This window comes from Indicator indicator, chromosome 2, assembly GCF_027791375.1.
Source record: "Indicator indicator isolate 239-I01 chromosome 2, UM_Iind_1.1, whole genome shotgun sequence".
NCBI classification, from domain to species: domain Eukaryota; kingdom Metazoa; phylum Chordata; class Aves; order Piciformes; family Indicatoridae; genus Indicator; species Indicator indicator.
Window position 1 is genome coordinate 50,610,817 of NC_072011.1, and position 23,697 is coordinate 50,634,513.

At 36.3% G+C, this 23,697-nt stretch overlaps 1 protein-coding gene across 6 annotated transcripts in view; it reads right to left on the reverse strand.

The window, feature by feature from the left end:
- Window positions 1–23,697, reverse strand: part of UBR2 (ubiquitin protein ligase E3 component n-recognin 2) — a 63,674-nt gene that overhangs the window by 9,717 nt on the left and 30,260 nt on the right. For 2 of the 6 annotated variants that reach the window (XM_054398178.1, XM_054398186.1), the window contains exons 15-39: window positions 22,633–22,816; window positions 21,790–21,851; window positions 20,941–21,051; window positions 19,773–19,838; window positions 18,379–18,501; window positions 15,006–15,069; window positions 14,579–14,703; window positions 13,283–13,335; window positions 12,909–13,011; window positions 12,273–12,321; window positions 11,753–11,907; window positions 9,817–9,919; window positions 8,963–9,072; window positions 8,658–8,738; window positions 7,737–7,918; window positions 6,857–7,056; window positions 5,984–6,077; window positions 4,413–4,574; window positions 4,002–4,099; window positions 3,718–3,790; window positions 2,876–3,024; window positions 2,713–2,768; window positions 2,150–2,246; window positions 979–1,046; window positions 233–368 (exon numbers count right to left, since the gene is read on the reverse strand). In XM_054398178.1, coding sequence (XP_054254153.1) covers window positions 233–368; window positions 979–1,046; window positions 2,150–2,246; window positions 2,713–2,768; window positions 2,876–3,024; window positions 3,718–3,790; window positions 4,002–4,099; window positions 4,413–4,574; window positions 5,984–6,077; window positions 6,857–7,056; window positions 7,737–7,918; window positions 8,658–8,738; window positions 8,963–9,072; window positions 9,817–9,919; window positions 11,753–11,907; window positions 12,273–12,321; window positions 12,909–13,011; window positions 13,283–13,335; window positions 14,579–14,703; window positions 15,006–15,069; window positions 18,379–18,501; window positions 19,773–19,838; window positions 20,941–21,051; window positions 21,790–21,851; window positions 22,633–22,816 — 2,704 coding nt within the window. Of the gene's footprint in view, window positions 1–232; window positions 369–978; window positions 1,047–2,149; window positions 2,247–2,712; window positions 2,769–2,875; window positions 3,025–3,717; window positions 3,791–3,937; window positions 3,943–3,985; window positions 4,100–4,412; window positions 4,575–5,983; window positions 6,078–6,856; window positions 7,075–7,736; window positions 7,919–8,657; window positions 8,739–8,962; window positions 9,073–9,816; window positions 9,920–11,752; window positions 11,908–12,272; window positions 12,322–12,908; window positions 13,012–13,282; window positions 13,336–14,578; window positions 14,704–15,005; window positions 15,070–18,378; window positions 18,502–19,772; window positions 19,839–20,940; window positions 21,052–21,789; window positions 21,852–22,632; window positions 22,817–23,697 lie in introns of all 6 variants that reach the window. The other 4 variants (XM_054398204.1, XM_054398213.1, XM_054398221.1 and 1 more) reach the window with 3 other exon arrangements.

Sequence of the window (23,697 nt, forward strand, 5' to 3'; positions counted from 1 at the left end):
GAAAGTTAGGATCATGACTAGCTATGCTCCAAAAATCCTTCAGTGTCAAGCAATAAGGACAAAAGACTGAACTTTCATGAGTACAGTTCATCAATACTTTCTATGGGCTGAGAGTACCAACAATCTTATTTTACAACTGCCAATGGAATACATTTACCGATAGCACCTCAGTGCTTCTCAAGAACAGAGTGGAGGAATCATTTCAAAAACAGTTGAAAGAAAGGTGCATTACCTGTTGATGAGGTAAGTAAAATTTGTATTGTGTGTGCCATAGTAACAAGATGAAACAGGTGAAGATCTCCGGCGCCAAGACTGACCCCTGAAAAATCCTGACAATGTATAGCAGGGAAAGAGAGCACCAAGCTTACCTGTAAAAGAAAATAAGAAAGATGGTATTTTCCCTTTTCTTTTTGAATCTTCCCATTTCCTTGGCTCATGCTGCAACCATACACTTTGAAGGCAGCATCTCTCATGGCTAATTTTTCAGCTAATTAGCCAGACGTTATTTATGTGAATGAAATTATGAACTATCAGGAGGGGCTTAGGGTGTGTGTGTTCTATTTTTCTGTTTATGGTTTGTTGGGAGGGTTTGTTTTCAGTTTTTTGTTTAGTTTTAGGTTTTGTTTGGGGTATTTTTAAAAATCTGTTTTATTTTTTATTTTTGGTTTTTTATGTTGTTATTTCATTAGCTTTTTGTTCATTTGAGGTTTTGGGGAACGCTTATTGGGTTGTTTGGTTTGGCTTTTGTTTGGGTTTTTATACTACCCAAAGTAGTATACATCCTACCTCATTTTCCCCTCTTTTATCTGTAGGTAAGAATACTTGAAATTAAAAAAGTCTTTAAATTGCATTAAGTAGGAAGGGAAAATTACTAAAAGCCAGAACATTTCAAAAGGTTCCTAAACCAGCGTAAAGAGAAGGTTTCCAATTAAGTTTTTACAATCAAAAGATTGTTTATATGTATTATGGAATACTTACCAATAAATGAAACATGTCAATATCAAGTATGCAAGGAAGATTTCCATTTTTTTCATTAGGCACCAGTGCTGAGTATTTTAGAAAGAGAAATAAATTAATTGACTAGTTATATATGAAAAGATTTTAGTGTACTTCAGTTACAAAATGAGAGCAATCTCCCTCATTTATGCTTAGAATACTTAAAACACAAATGCACCTGTTTCAGCCAGAAAGGTGTGAATTCAAAGTTGTTCAACATTATTGGAAAAGACGCTTACCTGCTTGACTATATTGCATTAAAACGAAACAAAAATAACTAGAACAAACTAAGTTTAAGAAAACCAAAACCATGCAAAACACCACAAAATTTCAATCTAGTTGCTAGCAGTATTTTCTGTTCTGCTTCACACACAAAATGGCTCAATCATTACTGCTACAAAATGATGCCAATTAAGTTCTTCCTCGTAAAGGTACCAACTGTTTTCTGAAATCAATGGCATCAATTCTACTAGTAATTTCAGTATATGAATACACTTTTAAGTTTCCCTCCTCTACTAACCCATTTTATAACACCCTTTCCTCCCATGGGTAATCACTGTATTAGACTGAACTTCAGACTTTTCATCTCTATGTGTAAATGCTTCAAGCTTAGAAAACGTGTTGGCTGTTCTATTTCAAATTCTTAAAATACAATATTACTTAAGAAGTCCTGTCTTACCACAAATCCTACTTTTGAAAGACAGTCTGCAGATATATTATAGACCTCTGAAAATATCCTACTTCCTTTCAATACTGTATTAATCGTTATCTTCTCCTCTTTAAGATTCCAGCATATCACTTGCCTTTTTATGAAGGACCATGCTTCCTTTTCCTTTGCTCTAGGTATCCTTCTAAAAGCAGCAATATAAATGCTGTCTTCGAAGAATCAAGAGAACTCCTTCATAACAAAATATCCATGGCTCTCTTAAAAATGTATCTTGGAACTACAGATTGAAGGAAAAGTCTTTTTTTTGTACAGCATGGTGTAATATGTACTGGCACAGATGTGAAAGTGCCAGTTTTCAGTCCATTATATAAACCCACTCTATGAAACAATCTTCTTAGATTAATCTGTAATTAAAACTAACAATCATTTTATAAGCATTTTTCTGTATCTGCATCTTTGAAAAACAGCATAAGGTGTTGAACTTACATGCTAAAAGAGTAGAAAAATGACCCTGTACTGCTGAAAGAGATGAAACTGTCCAGTGAGCTGCTGCAAATCTTGTTAATGATGTAAGGCAGTCATCCTTTGAAAACAAACAAGAAACATTGCCACAGTTAGTAAAGTTACTTAATATGAAAAGGTCTTTTCACCTACAGGTCCCTCAGCTGCAGTTAATGGGAGCAGTTTGAGTGTGTATATACACACATATATACACACACATACAGGTAAAGCCAAATACACATACAGCACACACACAAGGTATATGACAGATTCATGTTTATGCAAATATTCAAGTTTCCTACAGTATTCTAATTTTGACTTTTACCATAAGAAACCTTGACCTTACTAAACTACACATTGATTTAAAAAAAGGTTTGCTAGATTTGATTTTTAAATAGATTAATAACCAGATATTGATTGACTAAACAGTGGGATCCAGCAAGTAAAACTATCAAATAACCATAATTTAAACTTCAGATATTCTGCATTAAAGATGCACAGTCCTCTCTTTTTTTCACCAATTCAGAGAACTGCTACTTGATCCTTACCTGTCGACAAGGTAAATGACCAAATAATGGTTTATCTTCATCGGCTAATATTCGTTCTGAAATAAAAAAGAAAAATAAAAAAATCCCAAATATTTCAATGCTCTGAATTTAACTAAATTCTGAAATTCACATATAAAAGAGAGCAAAATGAACGCATTAGTACCTATAGCCTGTATTGTGTAAGCACAGCTTCCCCAGCACATTATAGGTACACGTGGGTCTTCTTCATTTGGATGAACTTTCAAGCCTACTTTATAAGTTGCCGTACCAAAAGTTGTCAACATCTCTTTTATGCTCTCAGAGTAAGGATTCCTAAAACAAAGAAAAGAGTATTACTAATTCATTATGATATCCACTAGCAGCATACTACTCTTAATAATGAACATTCACCCCATGCATTCCCAATTATTATGATTATTTCATGGAAATCAGTTCTATTTTTTAGTGTTAAGAACATCCATTATTCAAAGATAATATAGTTCAGCCTAAATAGAGAACTGTGTGACTGATAGATCTGTCAGCAGCTGGGACAGGTGTCTTGTATGCAGCTGGCAGACCTATGTCTGTACCATGTAATGAAATGTATTACTTTCTCCTCAAGTGATGAAAGGGTAGAGTCATACAAACACACTACAAGAACTGAAATTGCACACTAACATACTCTCCATTTCAGAGTCTTCCCTCATGTTTTAGTGGTATTAGTGCCAACTTGTAATGATGAATCCTTCATCCAGTTACAAGTAATGGGGAAACAAAGCTTAATCCTGATGTTGAAGCTGATACAACTACAGCATCTTTTCTGCCTATCCACTTACCACATCCACCTCTGAAATTCTACTGCACTTCTTACTACTTGTCAGCTGGACTTCAATACCGTATCAGCCAAATCAACTTTTCTAATTAAAGCAAAACTCATGTATATGCCTTAATGACTGAGACCTTATAGCACAAAAGTTACGTCTATCTTCATGTTACCATTTAATGACTTAAGATGTAAACACATACTTCGGTTTGAAATTTGGTCTAAATCCTTCTGGCAATTGCAGCTGATCCATTTTTTCTGAATTACCAGAGCTGCCTGTATGAACAAGAAGTAATAAAAACTGATTATTCACCTATACATATTTCTTTACATCATAAAATGGTGCAGGAACACACCAACAGAAACTGAAATTCTAAGCTGTTGTCACCATCTCTGAACTCTGCTGTGATAGAGCCAAAATACTTGTTCTGTTCCATAAACAGTATAACATTTTCACATACAAATACAGACATTTCTTCAGACTTACTTGCACAGTCTTCATCTTGAAGTAAATACAGTGCTTTTATTTGCTGAGATACTGTTTTGACCCACTGAGCGAGGTTTGGTTGGCCTGAAAAGTCTAACCTGTCCAAAAACACATATAACAGAATACATATGTTACTAAAAAACAAACTGTATACAAAAATTATTTCATAGGCATCCCAGGTTCTTCTATTTCTCAACAGGCTCTTTCTCTACTGTCCACGTATTTCTCCATGCTCAATTATTCTCCTGTAGGTCCTACACTTTACTGTCCTTTCATGGTCTAAATTCCATACTAGACAACAACCACGGAAGATCCATAAACCAAAGTAAGCATGCAGGTAATCCATTCAAAGTTATCAAGACAGAAGATAACAAACATTGTGAAAGAGGGTTTTGGGGGATGGCTTATTACCTGTTAAATAAACCTCTTGGTGGAGGAAGCAGAGGAATAACAGTGTTGCTTAAGCATTCACAAAGAGGGCAAAGGAATTCACCATTTTCTACATCGTAACTTGTGTGCACTCGTAATCTTTGCTGTCTTCGTTGTTCTTTTGCTTGGACAGCATCAAAATACCTAGAAAAGAGTAAGATATTAGTTGCATGTTATTAGAATGTTATTTTCACATACAAATTAAAGAATTGTCATGAAGACACTGTTTTGCCTTTTCCAAGAAAACTTCTACCCTCTGACTGGAAGTATTACCAACTGCAGGCTACCCTCAGTGATTGGCAGCCAAAATCTCTCAAGATGCTGAAATTCTCTGGGTTGTTAAATCACATTTAAGTCTGAACTTCAGCAATTTCCGCTTAGGAAGAAAAAGGCTAGGGGAATAAGTAGAGAGAAAGATGAAGGATTAAAGAAAAAAAATTCCTCACTTTTACATAAGATTTTAAGGGGAGGTGCCATGACTATTATTCATGTCCATATTCCATTACAGGCAGCAACTGGAAAAACTGGTGGCTATTCTCTGAATACACAAAATAACAAAATTAACTGCTTTGATAAATATACTGCTATTCCAGAAGCCTCTGAGAAGGCATGCTCTGTCATAATAAAAGTTGTTTGAATACAGACAACTAAAAACAGGAGTTACTGGCAAACACACAAGACTGTATGCGAGCTGCAAAGTAAGATGAACGCATCTTCAGTGAGCAATGGTGTCAGAGACTACAAATGAAAGCTGCACATGGTTATGGCTGCAGAAAATCTGGGAGCTCCTCACAGCCTTCACACGCAAGGCAGAATTTGAAATCAGGTGTTTTAAGAACAGAGCAAAAGACCAACGCAATGGCCTAAACAAAGCCAGGGGCTTGAATTGTTTTCATTTGTCACATGGCACTGGAACCACATAGCACTAAGCATGTTTTCACCCCTCAAAAAAAAAAAAAAAGGTAAATAGTTTTCTAAAAAAGAAAAATTAAAAAACCAACAAAACCAAAACAACCAACAAAAAAAAAGCCAAATAAACAAAAACAAACAAAGAAACAAAACCCAAAAAAAACTCTTTTAAGATAAGAACAAAAGGCTAACACTGAGTTTATGCTTTCAATCTAAACATGGAAGAATTAAGAGTGCAAAGAATGCACCATCATTTAAAACTCTGGTAGAGAGAACAAGCAGCATCTATTACTGAACTGCAAAAAGAACTCCAAAAATCTAAGCTTCACAGTACAAACAATATGTGCAACAAAGGGCATCGTGCATACAGATAAACAACCTAAGGAAATGAAAGCTGCCATGTGTGGCTTTGGATATTTCTTTACCAAGATGACAGATAGTAAATTAAAATTATTTTGAACATGTTTACAGTATGTATGATTTCTACTTATTTTTTCCCCAACAAACTGTTTTAAACGCTTCATGAAATTCCTCCCTTTTTTTTCCCCCACATTTACTACATTGCAGTAATTTTGCCATGAAAATTAATGGCATGAGGCAAACAATGATATGATATGATATGCTATTTGAACTAGCTTTTTTACCTTTGCCAACAATGAGCATGCATAATATGTCCACAGCTACCCGTGTGTGTTCCACATGACAGATCAGGGTGCATGAATAACGGGTCATACTTTTCTGTATTTAAAATAAAACAAAACAACTTTGAAATAAACATTTACTAAAATACTTACTTGCAGATAAATTTTACCACGTTTGTGTCATTATTAGCTTTATCACAAAAGTATAACTACTTTGAGCACAAGATACATTGCTAATCTACAACAGCTTCTGTAGATCATTTACACATATTACACAATTTTGAGTATATTGTGCTGTACTTAGACTTTAAAACAAACTGGTAAAAGTCCCCATGATCTACCTGCAGTTTGGGTAGTTCAGTACTATTGAACAATGTTTAAGAACTTCAGTCTTCAGAGTGAGAGAGCAAAATGATTCAGTGCAGAAATAATCTACATGTTTATGTAGAATGCAGATTCACAAGGTTACCTAAATCCAAGTATTTATTACCACTAAGAAGTGTTTCAGATCGTGTAACTGAGAGGAAGGAAACTTACCTATTCTGCTTTTACAGCACTACATCCACACCGCCTCTCTCTTGAATACTACAGGAACAGTTTAAGAATAAACACTTCTGATTTTAAAGGGTTTTTAACTGTTACAAAGAATTTGTCATAAATGGCTAGCAGAGGAGTTAATATTAGACAATGTTTGAAGTGTTTAGAATACACATTTCTACCTCACTAAAAATATGGGAGTTTTGCTGCTGATTACAATGATGTCATTCACAATTATACAGTTAACATTTAGAAGGTGATGCCACTGTCACAGAAGAAAGCGAGTGGTTATTGCAGTGACTCCAACATTCATTAAAGACAACCAGGAACACTACTTACCAGGATCAGGAGTAATTTTGTTTCTATTTTTAGACAACACAGTTGATCGTTGAATAAAGGCTGCCAAGACCATAGCCCTGCTGTTCACTTTAACTTCTTGTTCCTCCTGACACAATATACACATAACAACTTGTCTCTGTTCAGATACTCTAGTTTGTTCTGGTCCCAAGGCTGTGAGTTTTGCATCTGAAATTACAGGGCTAGAATATTCAAAAATACTAGTGAGCAAATTTTTAAAACATTGCAAATAAAATAAATATTTAAAATCTGATATTAATAAGCTTTCTAGCTTTACATTAAATGTTGACAAAAAATAGTTACTGCATTTATACAACAATTCCTATGCCCATAGAAACAGAACATATTTCACAGAAAAAAACCATCATACCCTCCCCAAAAATTAACCACACCAGTTTAACACAGAAACCGTATCTGTGACAATCCATCATCAGCATCCCTCAGTAGCCTCACAAATTCTGAAAACACTCCACTTAAAAATTTATGAACATGCTGCAGTTCATATTTCCAACTATATGCATATTTTCTTACAGATCTTCAGACACATAATCAACCTTTTCAAATTTACTATGTATAATAGCATAGTCCCTTGAGTATTGTCAAGCATTTACTCTATGACTTCATAAAAAAAAATTATTTGCCTGCTTAGGTTGACAACTATGATGATGGGATGAGTGAGGAACCAGTATTTATCCTATCATCTTAAAGAGGGGAGGAAAGCACTCAATTTACTGGTCCTTTTCTGGTCTCAAAAACGTATCAGTAGTTTTCCATCGAGACCAAAAAATGGCACTTGAAGATAGGAAAATGGGACAATCTGGTGTAAAAGTTAAAGGAAAAAAATATACACAGATTCCTTTACCTATTTTCGTTCACTCCAGAGGTCGAAGTATCTAGCTCCTCCAAAGTTTGCTGAAAGAGTTCTTTGTTTTCATTGATGAAGTGCCGTTGCATCTCAGACATCTGGGCCATGATTTTTTCCCGACGCAATCTGGCAATCTCAGCTTTTCGCTTCCTTTCAGCCTTGTCTTTATCACGTGAACTCTGAAATTGTGTTGCTGAGTCAGTCACTGATAAAATCGTGTTGCCAGAGAATTTATTTTAGCTACTGCTATGAGTTACTAACCTCCGAACAGCAAAAATTTCATAAAAAGACAAAAGGAAAGTCTACCAAAAAGTTATTTTGTGCCCTTTTTACCTCATGTTCAATACTGGTAGAACTGCAGATCCAGAACTGTACTCCTCCTTAAGCTTTAACTGTTTTGTTTTTCTCTTTCCTTTGAGCATTCATAAGATTAAAAAGTAAGTAAAGGACAGTGCTGCTCTTCCTCCATATGAGTTATATTCCTAAATGCATTGCAGTGCTCTAAGATGACATTGTAAATACTACACAAAGAGTAGCATTTTGAGCTAAATGAACTAGCAGATCTTATCTGGAATGACCTGCATGGCAAAAATACAGATACCATTTCTTGTAACCACTTCCCAAGGAGTCTCAAATGATGGGAAGAGCAGAATCATGAAGTGCAATAAACAGCCCTAAGGAGCAAACTTGCAAAAAGTTTGGAGACTACAATATATAAAGCAAATTAAAACAGCCCAGGGACTCTTCCAATCAGTCTTTCAAACAAATGAGTTTGTTTGAAATCTATAAGCTGAGTGACAAAATTCCTGAAATCACTAATGTTGCCTGTCTAATTTAGAGCTGCAATCAGAAATACAGTCTTTGCAAGTCACAAGCAGATTGGTTTAACATCAACTAACTGTTTCAGCTTGTTTTTACCTCCTCCATAATAGTTCCTTCTGTTTCAGCCACAGGACTTGGAGAAGAGCTTTCTCTTAGTTTCTTAATAGCATTAAAAGTCTGCAACAAGAAAGAAAAACAAAAATTCTTCGTGACAAGTGAATGTAACTATGTGTATGAATGTGTATACCATCAAGACGGTCAGATAATACAACCGTGTTAGATTCCAGAAGAAGAAAAAGTAGGTATAACAAATCACAACTTGGAAATAATTAGGAAAGGGTTTTTTTTTTAAAAAGTAATTTTTCCATGATTCTCATTAAGTTATAAAAAAAAAACTTTACCTTCAATATCCATCTGATCATGTCCTTGTGCACTTCAAGATGAGGTGCATTTTGCAGTGTTTCCAGCATAGCTAGTATACTAGGGGAATTGTTGGGTGCTTCTCCTGGTCCTGAGAAAAACATTACAACAACAGACTACACTGTTAGCCTGACAAACTAATCATTCAGTAACATTGAAAACAACAAACCCCACCACCTCACACTTTCATCAGCGGAAAACTTGAACGAATAGGCATCATACCCAACTTTCATTGCCCCCTCCACAAGAATTTTCATGAACATTCTCTAAACTGTGAAAAGTAAGACAAAATAGCTCTAAAAGTCTTACTCACTCCCTATCTTCTTACATGTGCTCCTGGTGGTTTTCATCTTGGGAGCTGCCACATACAACCACCAGTATTTTATTTTCCACTGATTTAAAATGAAATTGTCTTAGCAACTTTTCATGTCTTAGCAAAAATAGAGGCACTAGTCAGAACATATGAAGGAGAGTCAAGAATTAAAAATGTAACCTTTTTTTTTCCCCCCATTGTAGCATCTGATTATGTACAGCAATCTTTGAGATGCTTAAGATACTTAAGATACTTAAGATGCTTAAAGATATTGAGAATCAGATTTACTAGGAGCTGAAATTCAACTTCCAGATTTCTCTTCTAAAAGAGGCCTTTAGCAGTATTACTACTAGTATAGAGTCAACATGTATGTAAAGCACATGTCTATCGTCAAATCGGTAAAATCATGACAGAAAACCAAATATATCTTTTTGGCTAATACTATGTTAGAAGAATGAAATACGAGATACTGGCATTTTCAGTTATTTAAAATTTGCTATAGACTTGTAAAGAAAGGCATACTTGATATTTTCTGAGTGAAGGTAAATGTTACAACATTCTCCTCGCTGAGATTCTCCAGATGCTGTTTTTCTTCTTGTAGTGCCATTCCAAGCAAATGTAAAACCTAGGTAAATTTTTTTTATTATTAATTATTTATTTTCTTAAATAATGCACAGTCTCTCTGTATACAATTTGGAAGTCACACAATAAAATCATATAATGAGAATACATTTGAACTTATTTCTATATGCACACAATTTCAAACCCACATCACACAAGATTAACAGTGTTTGTTTACAAATTCTTAAAACATTACCAGCTAAAAAATACATTATGCCATTTATATGATTCTGTCTTATCTAGTGAGAGAGCAGTGAGTGCTTCTTAGCTTTCTCCCTAGCAATTGCCATGTTATTATCACAAGTCTCTGGACAGAAGCATGATACACTCGAAATCCTGTTTACATGCAAATTTTAACTGACAAATATTAAAATAATTAAAATAAATTATTCTAGCACTCTATTAACACATTTCACAACAAAGCTAACTTTTAAGTTGTTAAAATATTATAATCCCCTTCAATTTAAAATCTGAAATTATTCTGTTTGGCACTAAAATAGTCTGAATGGCATTTTTAAAGATGAAACACTTAAATCTCAGTGGTAAAGTCATGTTGAATTAACTACTTTTGCCACCCTATACAAACTGGGGTTGATCAAGACAAAAAACATTACTGAGTGCCTGGAACTAATACAAACCCATGTAAGGACAGAATAATCACGAGAAAATCTGCAGCAGAATTGGAACGCAACAGTCTTAAAATATCTACATGAAAAAATGGTAAAACCTGATTTGAATCTTTCAGAGTATTTTTAGATTTATTTTAATAAGTATCAGTCAGTATTTCCTCAGTCATATCAAAGTCTCATCAGGTATGAGCCACCTCTTCCAGGTGTCACATATCAACTTTTGCATGGCACTTCCAAGGCAAGATTGGTTAACTTGGGAAAGATGCAGTGCAACTGCACGGCACCAGTGAATACAAAGAGCCACGAGTTTCCGAGCAAGGTCCCTAATGAATTGCGTATTCTGGAGAACAACACAGAAGTAGTCAAATGGCTGAATATGTTTTAGTTGAGTTTCAAATAAATAAAAATCTTATTCTATTCACACATTCTCACATTACCTAAACATAACTACACTATTCAGTTTGTTATGATTTATAATACCAATATATTGTTCTATTTTCATCTTTTCCCGTGTTATACAGAATTGCTTTTTTTAATTTAAACTTAACTGTAGAAGGCAATGCACACTCAGTAAGACTGAATGTCGGGGGTGGGGGGGGAATCAATACTCTGTTTCAAAGCTGAAATTTCATTGCAAAATGTTATTTAAAAATCCATTAATATTTTTGAGAAGTTTGAGTTTGGATACTAAAACAACAACTGACTAATATGAATCACCCCTTTGATAGATTTCACCACTTTTTTCTGTACACCCCAGAAAATGACCATCATGGGCAACCAAATCTCCAGTAATCCGCCAGGTTTCTAAAGATCATTGTAAACAGTAAGGATAAAACCTCTCAGCTGAGTTTCCCAAAGTTGAAGAAATTTCAAGTCAGAAAATTCTTTTCTGTACTTTCATGATCTCTTTTCTAAAGTGATTTAGCCTAAATTAAAACTAATCAAAGAAACATGAAGAAAAGGTCAATGTGCTTTACTTAATATGCAACAACTCAAAACTGGTTCTCTACCACAATAAGCATTATTTCAACTAATTCAAGCAGAATTCGTCCCTTGTGTGCACTCCATTAGAAATTTACCTCTGTCTTCTATTCACTTTTAAAAATAAACTGCAGTCAGTAGTTTCCCTAGTCCTCTGTATCAGAAGAGACCATAAAATATATATTCCTTCCTTTAGCATAAGAGTAATTTTTAACAAGGAAACATACCCTTTGCAGCATGGACTCTGACCAGGCATAGCCATTGTGTTCTACTGCCCACTGCAATATGGTTCCCATAATGCACAGCATGACATCAGACTGCAGAATATTAACCAGACTTGCAAAAAGTGGGCAGAAAGGAGGAAGAGCTGGCGGTGGAAGAGCTGAAAGAGAAATGTGTGCTTGACATTCCAGCACCTCTAAAAATTTGCAGCACCCACATAAAATGTCTGACTTTCAAACAGCTTAACAGCTTAAAGAAGTAAAACAGCATACAATTGCTTGATCAACAGTATTAGGGGTAACTAGCTCTAACATTCTCCATGATTTTCATGTTACAAAAGCCAAAGGAATAAGCCCTTCAGAATGCTGGTTCCATGACAAATCAGATTCCTGTCCATAAGGGAAATTGGTACATTTTCAACCACTTTCTTCTGGCTAGCTCAAGTACAGAACACTAGCCCAAGTATCGGGGCAATACGTTTTTTTTTTTTTAACAAGTGCTTTCTTTTCTCCAAAAGAGAAATACCTGTATCTTCTCTGTTCTGTCTTCTCAGCTTTCTTTGAGCTTCCTCCGCCTGAAACAGAAGAATAATGCCACTATTACTCAAAATCTGTACAAAAAATAAAGCCAATTAAAAAAAATTCACATTTTGTGCTATTGTTACCATTTGGGGGTTGGTGATTTTCTTCCTTTCCCCCCCCCCCCTTTTTTTCCCCAACCTTAAATAAAACAAGAAAGCTTTTACATTTTTTTCAGTTTGTCTTACGTTCATCTCGTAATGCATCCTCAAAATTAATCTTTCATCTTGAGCCGCTCTGGATTCTTTTTCTAACATAAAACTGTAGGAGAAGTTTGAGCTAAAATGCTAATTTCCATAAATGTGAGCATACAGACAGATGTTTAAATGCTTTCAGTTAAATAAGACATAAGAGAATCCACAAACAAGCTCAAAAAGGCCCACCGATTTCAGCAGCACTGTACAATAGCACAGAAATCACTGCAAAATCCTGGGCAAATTTTGCTAACAATCTCAACTAAGTTAACGTTTAAAAGTTAATTTTTACCCAGCTGACAAGACTTCTTCACATAATTAAGCTTTGGGAAAAAAGTAAAGCCTGGAAGATACACAACGGAACCCAGAAAGTTAAGTTAAATGGTTACCTTTGATTGCTCTGCCCTTGAAAAGTGATAGAAATACAGATTGAAGTTCTTGGCACATTCTGGTTTTAATTCATACAGCCCTCTACCTGTTAATCCAGGCTTCCTACAAAGTAAAAAAAAAAAAAAAAAGGGGAAAAAATATATAAAACCTTACGTTCGTTGGTTATTAACACATGAGCATAAATGGTAAAATAGAACAGCTAAAACCCACTACTCCCTACTGTTACTTGATTTCTACAATGTCTATTAAGAATCATGCATGAGGAAAGCCATGGGAAAACATCACAACCCATCCCCCTTTTTTCTATTATTTGTTTCACTAATTTCTGTATTTCAACTTTAATAATGGGATATTAGAATGAAGGGAAACATACTTGAAGCATGCTACTTCTTCAATCACACTTTCCATTCCTGTCTCTCTGTTCTCCTACATTGAATGAAAAGGCAAGACAGTGTGTTACTGTAGTTCTTGGGTTAAACACATTCAAAATATGATATAACACTAAGTGAGTAATAAGAATGCAAAATGAATGTAGTACTAAGTCATTTTATTGACACTAAAGAGAATAGTAAAACACATATTCAGGAATACCATCAAAAGTATTTTTTAAAAAATCGTGCCATTTTAAGGGCATTTTCTTTTCCCGCTGCCATAATGAACTTGAACGTAACAACAAAAGAAGTAAATTCTAAGTTAGTTCACTCAGTGTATCTTAGGAATATACTGTCAATATTTCTGGACCTTTAAAATTTAAAAAAAAAAAAAAAATATATATATATATATATATGTTAAAGAGACAAGTAACTGAAAAATGTTAGCAGCAAAGCAGCTGGGGAAACCAACTTAAATATACAACATTATTTCATACACAAATTACCTTTTAATATTCCCATCCCTTCCTGTGATACATATCCACAACACTTAACAGACCAGGGAAAAAGAATTTAAGACTGACAACAATTTTCAACTAACTTAAATCCTAGTTTGTTCTTTCATCCAACCTTATTTCCTAAAAAAATTAATCATAATGCTCACCAAACAACTTGGAAAGTCAAATTTTAAGGTTTAAAAATATTTAGAACATAATAATATTTTAGAATTTATCACTAAAAGTACTACTAATATAGTAAAAAGATGAACTTTTGAATTTTGACAGTCAAAAGAAAAACTTTAAAAAACTTTGCTATCCTACAAACCCACTCATACCAAAAAATCGAGATCAAGGTTTCCCTCCACGCAAAGAATACATTTGTATTACACAAGTCATTATACTGTGGTTGATTCCATGTCTTTTCAATTGTTGGTAGGTTCTGAAATATAACAGCTTATATTTCTGGATAGCTCTGACAAGCCACTTCCATGTCTATTCAGGGTTTACAAGCAGACTGCAGAGAATGCCACCCAGATGGCCTGATAAGCAACAGTATTAAAAACAGAAGAGATGAAGTTTTCTGCCTCTGCAGTATCTTGTTTCTTCTTCTACAGCTCTTCCCTTCCTTCTCTATAACTATTCATCTGCAGTCATGCTAACCTTGCTCTTAACATAACCATGTTGTTCCCATTCCACATCGAGTGGCAGAAAACTATGTAAGAAAACCTTTCAGCAATCAATCAGCCTTATAAAGCTGGAAGTTGCCTTTTTTTTCTTCCCCTTTCCCAAGTTACTTACATCTTCAGGTAACGCCTTCACCAATTCACTGTGAGCCATTGGCCTGATGCTCAGCTGATGGATAATCTCTCGTTTGATTTCATCTGTTGCATTTACCTGTCCTATTCCAGGACTGAATCTTTCACCTGTAAAAATTGAATAAACTTTTTTTTTTTTTTTTTTAGAATTTTAAACATTTATTTATCTTATTTTGCAGATTAAAAGACTAGAAAAATATACCTCTTCTGTGAAATCTTGTGGTCACCCTGTAGTGTTTCAAAGTTTATTACAGAAATCTAAGCTAGATTAAATGTTTTTCTCGTTGGAAAGAAGTCCAAACTATAGGAAGTTCAAAACAGAACCAAATTTCAGATCACACTAAGAAGGCTTATTGAAGACCATTAAAAATATTAATCTTTTTAATTACTTAAATGTATTCAGAACTTACCCACAATCATTATAATGAGGTATAGCATCTCTTCTATAAGAGTGTTGTTTTGTTGAACAACATCCTAAATTAAAATAAACAAAAAAAGAATTTAAATTTTTTAATTAAGGGTAAAATAATTAGTCCATGTGCTGAAAAATGTTTTTAGAGTGCTTCAAAACACACCCTGCTTTCTTTCTTGTCACTCCCAAATCGAACTACACTGAAATGTAATCACAACTGCCTTAAAATTCTTAAGTAATGCAAAGATTATCGTCACAGAATCATAGAATGTTAGGGGCTGGCAAGGACCTCAAAAGATCATCTAGTCCAACCCCCCCTGCCAGAGCAGGATCATTTATACCGGGTCACACAGGTATGCATCCAGGCAGGTTTTTGAATATCTCCAGAGAGGGAGACTCCACAACCCCCCTGCACAGCCTGTTCCAGTGTTCACCTTCACAGTGAAAAAATTTTTCCTCATGCTTCCATGGAACTTCCTATGCCTCAGCTTCCACCCATTGCCACTTGTCTTGTCATTGGGCATTACCAAGAAGAGCCTGACTCCATCCTGTTGACACTCACCCTTTACATATTTATACACATTACTGAGGTCACCCCTTAGTCTCCTCCTCTCCAAGCTAAAGAGCCCCAGCTCCCTCAGTCTCTCCTCATAAGGAAGATGTTCCACTCCCTTAATCATTTTTGTGGCTCTGCATTGCACTCTTTCAAGCAGTTCCCTGTCCTTCCTGAACTGAGGGGCCCAGAACTGGACACAATACTCCAGATGAAGCCTCCCCAGGGCAGAGTAGAGTGTCATCAGCAAACTTGCTGACAGTGCACTCTGTTTCCTCATCCAGGCCATTGATGAATATATTGAATAGCACTGGCCTCAGTACTGACCCTGAAGGACTACACTAGATATGTCTCCAACTAGACTGTCCCATTGACCACAACTCTCTTCCCTTCAACCAGTTCTCAATCCACCTCACTACCTGATCATCCAGACCACACTTTCTCAGTTTAGCTGTGAGGATGCTATGGGAGACAGTGTCAAATGCTTTACTGAAATCAAGATAGACCATATCCACTGCTCTACCATCACCAGCTCACCTGGTTATGTCCTCATAAAAGGCTATCAGGTTGGTCAGACACAACTTCCCTTTCATAAAATGACTGTTCCTAATGACCCTCTTGTCCAAGATGTGCTTAAGGATAGTGCCAAGGGTAAGTTGCTCCATTACCTTTCCAGGGATGGAGATGAGGCTGACCAGTCTATAGTTACCTGGGTCCTCCTTCATACCCTTTTTGAAGATTGGAGTGATGTTTGTCTTCCTCCAGTCTTCAGGCTCCTCTCCTGTCTGCCATGACTTACCAAATGTAGTGGAGAGTGGTCTGGCAACAACCTCCACCAGGTCCCTCAACACCCGTGGGTGCATGCCATCAGGACCCATGGATTTATGGATATACAGATTGCTTAACTGTTCCTTAACCCAGTCCTCAAAAACTAAGGAAAACTCCTTTGTCATGCCTTCTGTGGCAATGCATCCAAAACCTGTCCCCCCACACTATGGAGTCAGGGAAGTGGGTGAGGTTAGGAAGTGTGGGAAGAGGGATAAGGAGGGTGGTGTCAGCTGACACCTGAGCCCCTTTCCCCAAGTCACATGTCAGGGCAGAGCCTGGGGCCAGCACAATGCAGAACCTGATGCCAGTCAGTTTCTTGCCCTTTTTTGGGCATTTGGAATATGATCAGTGGCATTTGCAACACCGGACATTTGGCCCATGAGCTAATATAAAATGGGTTTGCTAGAGAGCACTGAAGGCTCTTCCTAGGATTTCCTCCCCCAACACGTGTGGACTACACTCTGCAGTCCAGAAGGATTCCTTGAGAAACAGACACACTAGGAGGACTACCCACAACTGGAACCAGGGTTGCGAGTATATTTGGCAGCTTCTTTTGTTAGTAAGAGCAATATACTGCTCTTGGATTCTATCATTTTCCAAATACTGATCTTCAACCATTTGTACCCATTCCTGTACTCTGGAGATATTGTGCAACCGAGCAGCGAACCTGTAAATAATATTCTATAAATTTGTATATAAGTTACACAGGTGGTGGACTTTCTAAATTAATAAAATAAATTATATTTTGCCTATTTCCCACCTGCATCCCTTTATCCATAACAACTTCATCTGATGCCTCAGGGGTCTGGGACTCCTGAGGACAGTCTCCAGCAGTACAGATGGAGATGAAGGCAGCATTTAGTAACTCCACCTTCTTTGAGTCCTCTGTCACTAAGGCACCCACCTCCTTCAGCAGTGGGCCTCCAATGCCTTTGGTGTTAGTTTTTCCTGCAATGTATTTGAAGAAGCCCTTTCTGTTGTCCTTGATCTCCTTTGCGAGGTTGAACTCCAAGGAAGCTTTAGCTTTCCTAGTTACCTCCCTACATATTCTGACAACAGTCTTACACTCTTCCCAAGTGGCCAGCCCCTCCTTCCATGATCTGTCAACTCTCTTCTTCCACTTGAATTTGCTCAGCAGTTCCTTACTTCACCATGCAGGTCTCCTGGCTCCCTTTCTCTATTTCCTACTTGTTGGAATGCTCAGATCTTGAGCTTGGAAGAAGAGGTCCTTGAATGTTAGCCATCTATCATGGGTTCCTTTGCCTTCAAGTAGCCTGTCCCATGAGATTTCCCCTAGCAATTGCTTGAGAAGGCCAAAGTTGGCCCTGCTGAAGTCCAAGGTTGTGATCCTGCTTGATATTCTGTTCCTGCCAGACAACATCCTGAACTCCACCATCTTGCGACTGCTGCAGCCAAGGCTGCCCTCAACTTTTCACTGCTTCAACCAGACCCTCCTTGTTAGCGAGTGTCAGGTCCAGTAACGCTCCTTTCCTAGTTGGCTCATCCACCATTTGCATCAAGAAGTTATCATCGATGCACTGGAGGAACCTCCTGGATTGTGGATGGCTGGCTGAGTAGGCCTTCCAAAAATATCTGGATAGTTAAAATACCCCATGAGAACTACAGCCTGCAACTGTGAGGCTGCTGTCAAATGCCTGTAGCAGGCCTCATCCTGATCAGGTGGTCTGTAATGAACACCCGCAACTGTATCAGTCATGCTAGTCTGCCCCTTAATTCACACCCACAAACTCTCAAGTTGCCTCTCATCCACCCTTGGACAGAACTCAATACGTTCTAGTTGCTCCCTCAGTTTCAGACATTTACCAGTTTGACGTGTAAAACTATTTATGTGTATTTTGAGCTGGTCAAACAAAACAGGATAGGTTTTGCTTTTTATATCAAGAAATAGCATAGTGCTTGGTACAATAGCATCTGATACACTTTTGAAAACAAAATTGCAGATTTTCTATTACAATAGTACATAAAATACCTTGTTAGTATTTTCTGTGCTGAATCTTTTGCCATAGTCTGGAGTACTAAATATCTGATAAAGCTCAAAGCGACTCAGCATTATCATCAAGAAGTGATTTGGATCCATCATAGACACACCAGTCTATTAAAGACAAATGAACATTATTATGAACAGAAAATAAATTGGGTGTTACTATAACATGTTAGTAAATTCGTATACAATGTTCACAGTATATTATTTATGAAATTCATTCCTCTACCATGGGTACGAAGATTTCACTTAAGTTTACTTTCTGAGGACTTCAACAACACAAGTGACAGCATGTTTCACAAGCAGATCCTACGCTTATCAATAATTTCCAATGCCCTTTTATTAAATATAAAATACTTCTATCTCCAATACTCTAAATAACATTCAGTAAAAGACTTACGGTTCGTTGGTTTTATCTCTACAATGCTGTTCCTGCTGGCTCAACTTTTAAAAGGCATAATAACACTTAGTATAGTATATCAAGATTTTTGAAACAAATTCTAATCCTCAAAACAGAGGCTGAAGACTTCACCAAGACTTCTCAAACCTTCTTGGGAAGAATACTAGTAATGTTTAATTTTATTCACAAACATTTACTCCTATTTCTGAAAACAACTAGTCAAAGCTTTTTCTGTTTGTTAAATAATGTATCTAAATTACCCAATTACAAGTATTTGTGGGTTTACTATCTCTAATGGGACTACCTTTAAGACAGTCATTTCAATGAGAACTGAAGGATATATACCCAAATGGGCAGCTGAAGATGATCAAGCCTCAGATAAAAATGTCTGAAAGCAGAAGTAACTCAGGACATAGACATCATATTGGATATTGCTAAGTCTAGGTAACAGTTAGTTTTGATGTCTAGGTGAATTACACAGTCTGAGCTGCAAATTTTAGCTGTTGTCACTCTCAACATAGAAGTAAGATCTCTCCTAAAGGAAACAAAACAAGCAAGCAAACAAACAAAAAAAAAGAGCAAACAAAACCCAAACAAAACCCCAAGCAATCAAAAAAATTCTTTATAAGGTACCACTTCCTCTCCAGCATTTTAGATGCCAACTTGAAAGGCAGGAGAAGAGGCAACACATACACCGAGTCCATTACTGAGGATCCACAGACTCACATATGTAGCATTAACATACTGGTCACACAAAAGATTCTGCACTTTTCACAGTATATTTAAAAAAAACCCAAGAATTAGAACAACAAACTAGTTCCTTTACAAATTATCCCATAAAGACATGGATACAATAAAAAGAAAAAATAGAATTCCTTCCACAAAAATTAACCTTTTTTCCTTGTCATGAAATGGTTTTCATGAAGCTAAAAACAAATGCACACATATCCTGAAAACAGGGGGCAAAAATGCAAACTGGTACCTGAAGCATTACAATGTCCTTGTCAAACATCTCCCTCCTGCACTTCACATTATGATAGTAATAAATCTGAAACAAAAAACCAAACAACAATATTTAATAAACATCACATTTAATCTTCATTATTGAAAAATAAACTTTGTTATATAGCATTAAAAAACAAAAATGAATCTGACTTGAAAAAATTATACAAATATGTATTTGTATGCAAAAAAACTTTTCATATAACAAAGCAAACAGCTGCTAGCTGGGTTGTATTGATCTAATGTCTAGATTGCATATATTTCGGATGAAAAATATTCTGCACCTCTTTGGGCTATGTTCTAAAGTATTTACTTTGAAATTCACAGGATAGGAAGTCCTTGAAGTTGGAGAAATGTTCTTTCTTTGCTTTGTGAATTGCTCTTTAATTATCTGAGAAAATCTTTCAGGAACTGCCAGTTTCAGAAAAATGTTGAGACTGTGATAGAAACACAGCAAACTCCTCACAGAACCAAATTCTATTTCTGTTGTACTTTGTGTCTTGCTGAGAAAATCACTTTAGATGATCACCCTGGTGGGTAGCACCAACCCATTTTATAGATGTTTCAAGCACAACAACTAAGACCTAATTCTTACAAACACAGAGAGTGTAAGTTTAGAAATGGATGGAGATACTCCGTAAGTGTGAAAGAAATGAGAGACAAAACCCAAGAAAGACAGTTCTACGTGGGTTCTAATGCTTCTGTGTAGTCCTCAGATGTCAATTACTTTATAAACAGTATAAACAGATTAATGGTGCAGATTTTTGTATTTGAGACATGAAAGTGATGAATGCATTACTGAAGATACACAGATCCAACTCTGCACTTCATGCTGCTGTTGGACAGTATATAGTATAAAGGCTACAACTCATTAGCTGCTTCACACTACAGCTATACACACAGAACTTCACTAAGCACTGTAGCACTCCTGAAACGAAAAAGCAACTCCTGACCAAGAAATCAAAGATGAATTTAAAAACACAAATATTCAAATGATATGAGTGCTGATATAAAGGCCTACCTCACATCGCCTTCCATAAGATTTAAGTGAAACTTGAAATGAATACAGAAAGGGGAGATTTGGAGGTCCAAAATTATCTTGGGGAAGTTATCAAAAACCAGTGATTCTACAGCTAGTATGTACTTACCTGATTAACAAGAGAAAACCCATTTCTTCTCCACATCCCTGCGTGCACTTGGGCACATAGGACTAGGCATCGTAGAGGATGTTCTATTAACATAGGTGGGCTAAGTTCACTCTGCATGAAGAAGATGCATTTTTTTGATGTATCAAGAGAAAACAAAAGAAAAAGGGATTGAAATGAAGGAGGAAGACATCTCTAATCATTAAAATATTTTGGCATTACAAAAGAGGAGCAAATCCAACATAGGTATTACACAAGTTTAGTGAGCCTATCCACAACCTACCCAATTGCTAACCAACCTTGCATTCTTCTGTCTTTGCTCCACAGAACACTTCACAAGCATTTTAGTTTGTTCTTAAAGACAGGAGAGGTTTCATATCTTAAAACACCAACATTATCAATCTAAACACACTTTTTGCTTGCTTTCAAAAGACACAGATTTTTTTTTTTTCCTCCTAATTGTTCTCTCCTCTTTTAGTTTATCTTATTCTTTTTTAACTCTTCCTTAACATGCAGGAAGGAAGAAACGGCTAGGGAAGAAAATTAGAACCTAGGCCAAGGAGAAGGAATGAGATGCTGCCAGGAGTTCCTAAAAGCAGTTTCTACTAAATGATGTTAACCCATGAAGAACAAAATACAAACCTTAAACCTTAGTCTTAAGAGAGAAATACTGATTGCTTATGCACCAGTCATGAATACCTATTAATCTTTTAAGAGATGATTTTGTCTACTAAACAATCTCTCTGAATTCATAACAAAAAGGTCCTTTTATTTAATACACACTTGTATGACCAACTATTTGATGTTCAACATTTATTATATTTAATTAATATGCTATGTTTAATTACATACCAGGGGTAGCAGCTCTGGAAACTTATATGCCACTTCAGTCTTACTCAGCAAAACATGCAAGCCTACATAAACACATAAAACACATATATAAAATATCGTGTGTAATATTATGTTAATTCTAATAAGGCAAAAATGGTTATCTAATTTACTATGGGATTATTTTCTGCAGCTAGCTACAAGTCTGCAGATTATCACCCTGGAGCTACACAGTGCTTTCCTGATGAGACATATTTACAAAGCATACATTTTAGAAGAATTAAAGTGTTCTCATTTTATTTGTCTAAAACTTGTGCTTCAGGTGAGATTTTTGCTTAAAGACTGCAATATCTAAAGTTATTTCTCCTTGATCTGCATAGTATTTTACCTAAGAATTACCTTTATATTTTGATTATCTATGAATTTATTTTTATCACGATTTGTGTAATCTAAAAACTTGACAACCTTTTTCCAGCATAAGTTTTGAAAAAAGTAGGCATAATATAAAGATACAGATTAATTTTCTGATTAAATTAGTCTGATAAATCTGATCTCTAACAGAATGTTGATTAGCCCATTCAATCTGACACCTAAACATATTTCAGAACTGCCAACTGCAGTCTGTATTTTGTTGCCCCCCCCCCGTTTTTTTTTATCACTCAAGTGGCATAAACAACAATAAATGTCTACAAAACAATCCAGTGACAAATTCAGAAGGATGAGACAATCTCTCCAAGGCCTGAAATAACTTCTTCAATGCTCAGGAACATTTTGCCTAGAGGCTATCAAACAGCTCGAAAGTGCTCCAAACACGTATCAAATTTAGACGTTTTTAATTTCCTGAAATATCTGTAAATGAGTTCGTACCTGCAAGTAAACGAGAAACTGGGAGATGAATGCTAACTTTTTCCTGAGAAACACAGTATCTGATGGTCTCAACTGAATGTCCACACATGCTGAGAACAATAGGCTGTTCTCCATCAGTAAAACCACTATGACACTGCATCAACACAGTCAGGCATTTCTTGTAAGCTTCAATTAACACTTTTTCCTGAAAGAAAGATTGCAGTTTACAGAGGTCATAAGAAAAAAAAAAAAAAACAAACCCACAACCAACAAAAAGGCCACAAACAACCAACCCAGAGCTCTGCAAAATAATACAGTCAGCATAAATAAATCAGCAAATGTTAAGTTACAGAATCCAACAAAAGGAGACGAATTAAGTGGGACACAGACTGCAAAATTAATACTGGTTACTCCCCAGTTTTGGGTTTTTATTTCCTGTAACTGAAGAAACCACATGAAGTTTAATAAGGACAAGTGCAAGGTCTTACATCCGGGGAGAAATAACAACATGCATCAGCTCCACAGAGAAAGACCTTGGAGTGCAGGTACACAACAAGTTCTCCATGGAACAACAATGTGCTCTTGTGGCCAAGAGAGCCAGTGGGATCCTGGGATGTATCAAGAAAGGTGTGTCCAGCAGGTCTAAGGGAGTTCTTCTACCTCTCTACTCGGCCCTGCTGAGACCACACCTGGAATACTGTGTTCAGTTTTGGGCTCCCCTGTTCAAGAGAGACAGGGAACTGCTGGAGAGAATCCAATGGAGAGCCACAAGGATGATTAGGGGACTTGAGCATCTCCCCTATGAAGAGAGACTGAGAGCCCTGGGGCTGTTTAGTCTGGAGAAGACTGAGAGGGGATATGATCAAAGTCTATAAATATCTGAGCGGTGGGTATCAAGTGGAGGGGGCCAGGCTCTTTTCGGTGGTTCACAGTGATAAGACAAGGAACAATGGGTTCAAACATGAACATAGAAGATTTCACCTCAACATGAGGAGAAACTTCTTTACAGTGAGGGTGACAGAGCACTGGAACAGGCTGCCCAGGGGCTTGTGGAGTCTCCTTCTCTGGAGACTTTCAAAACCCACG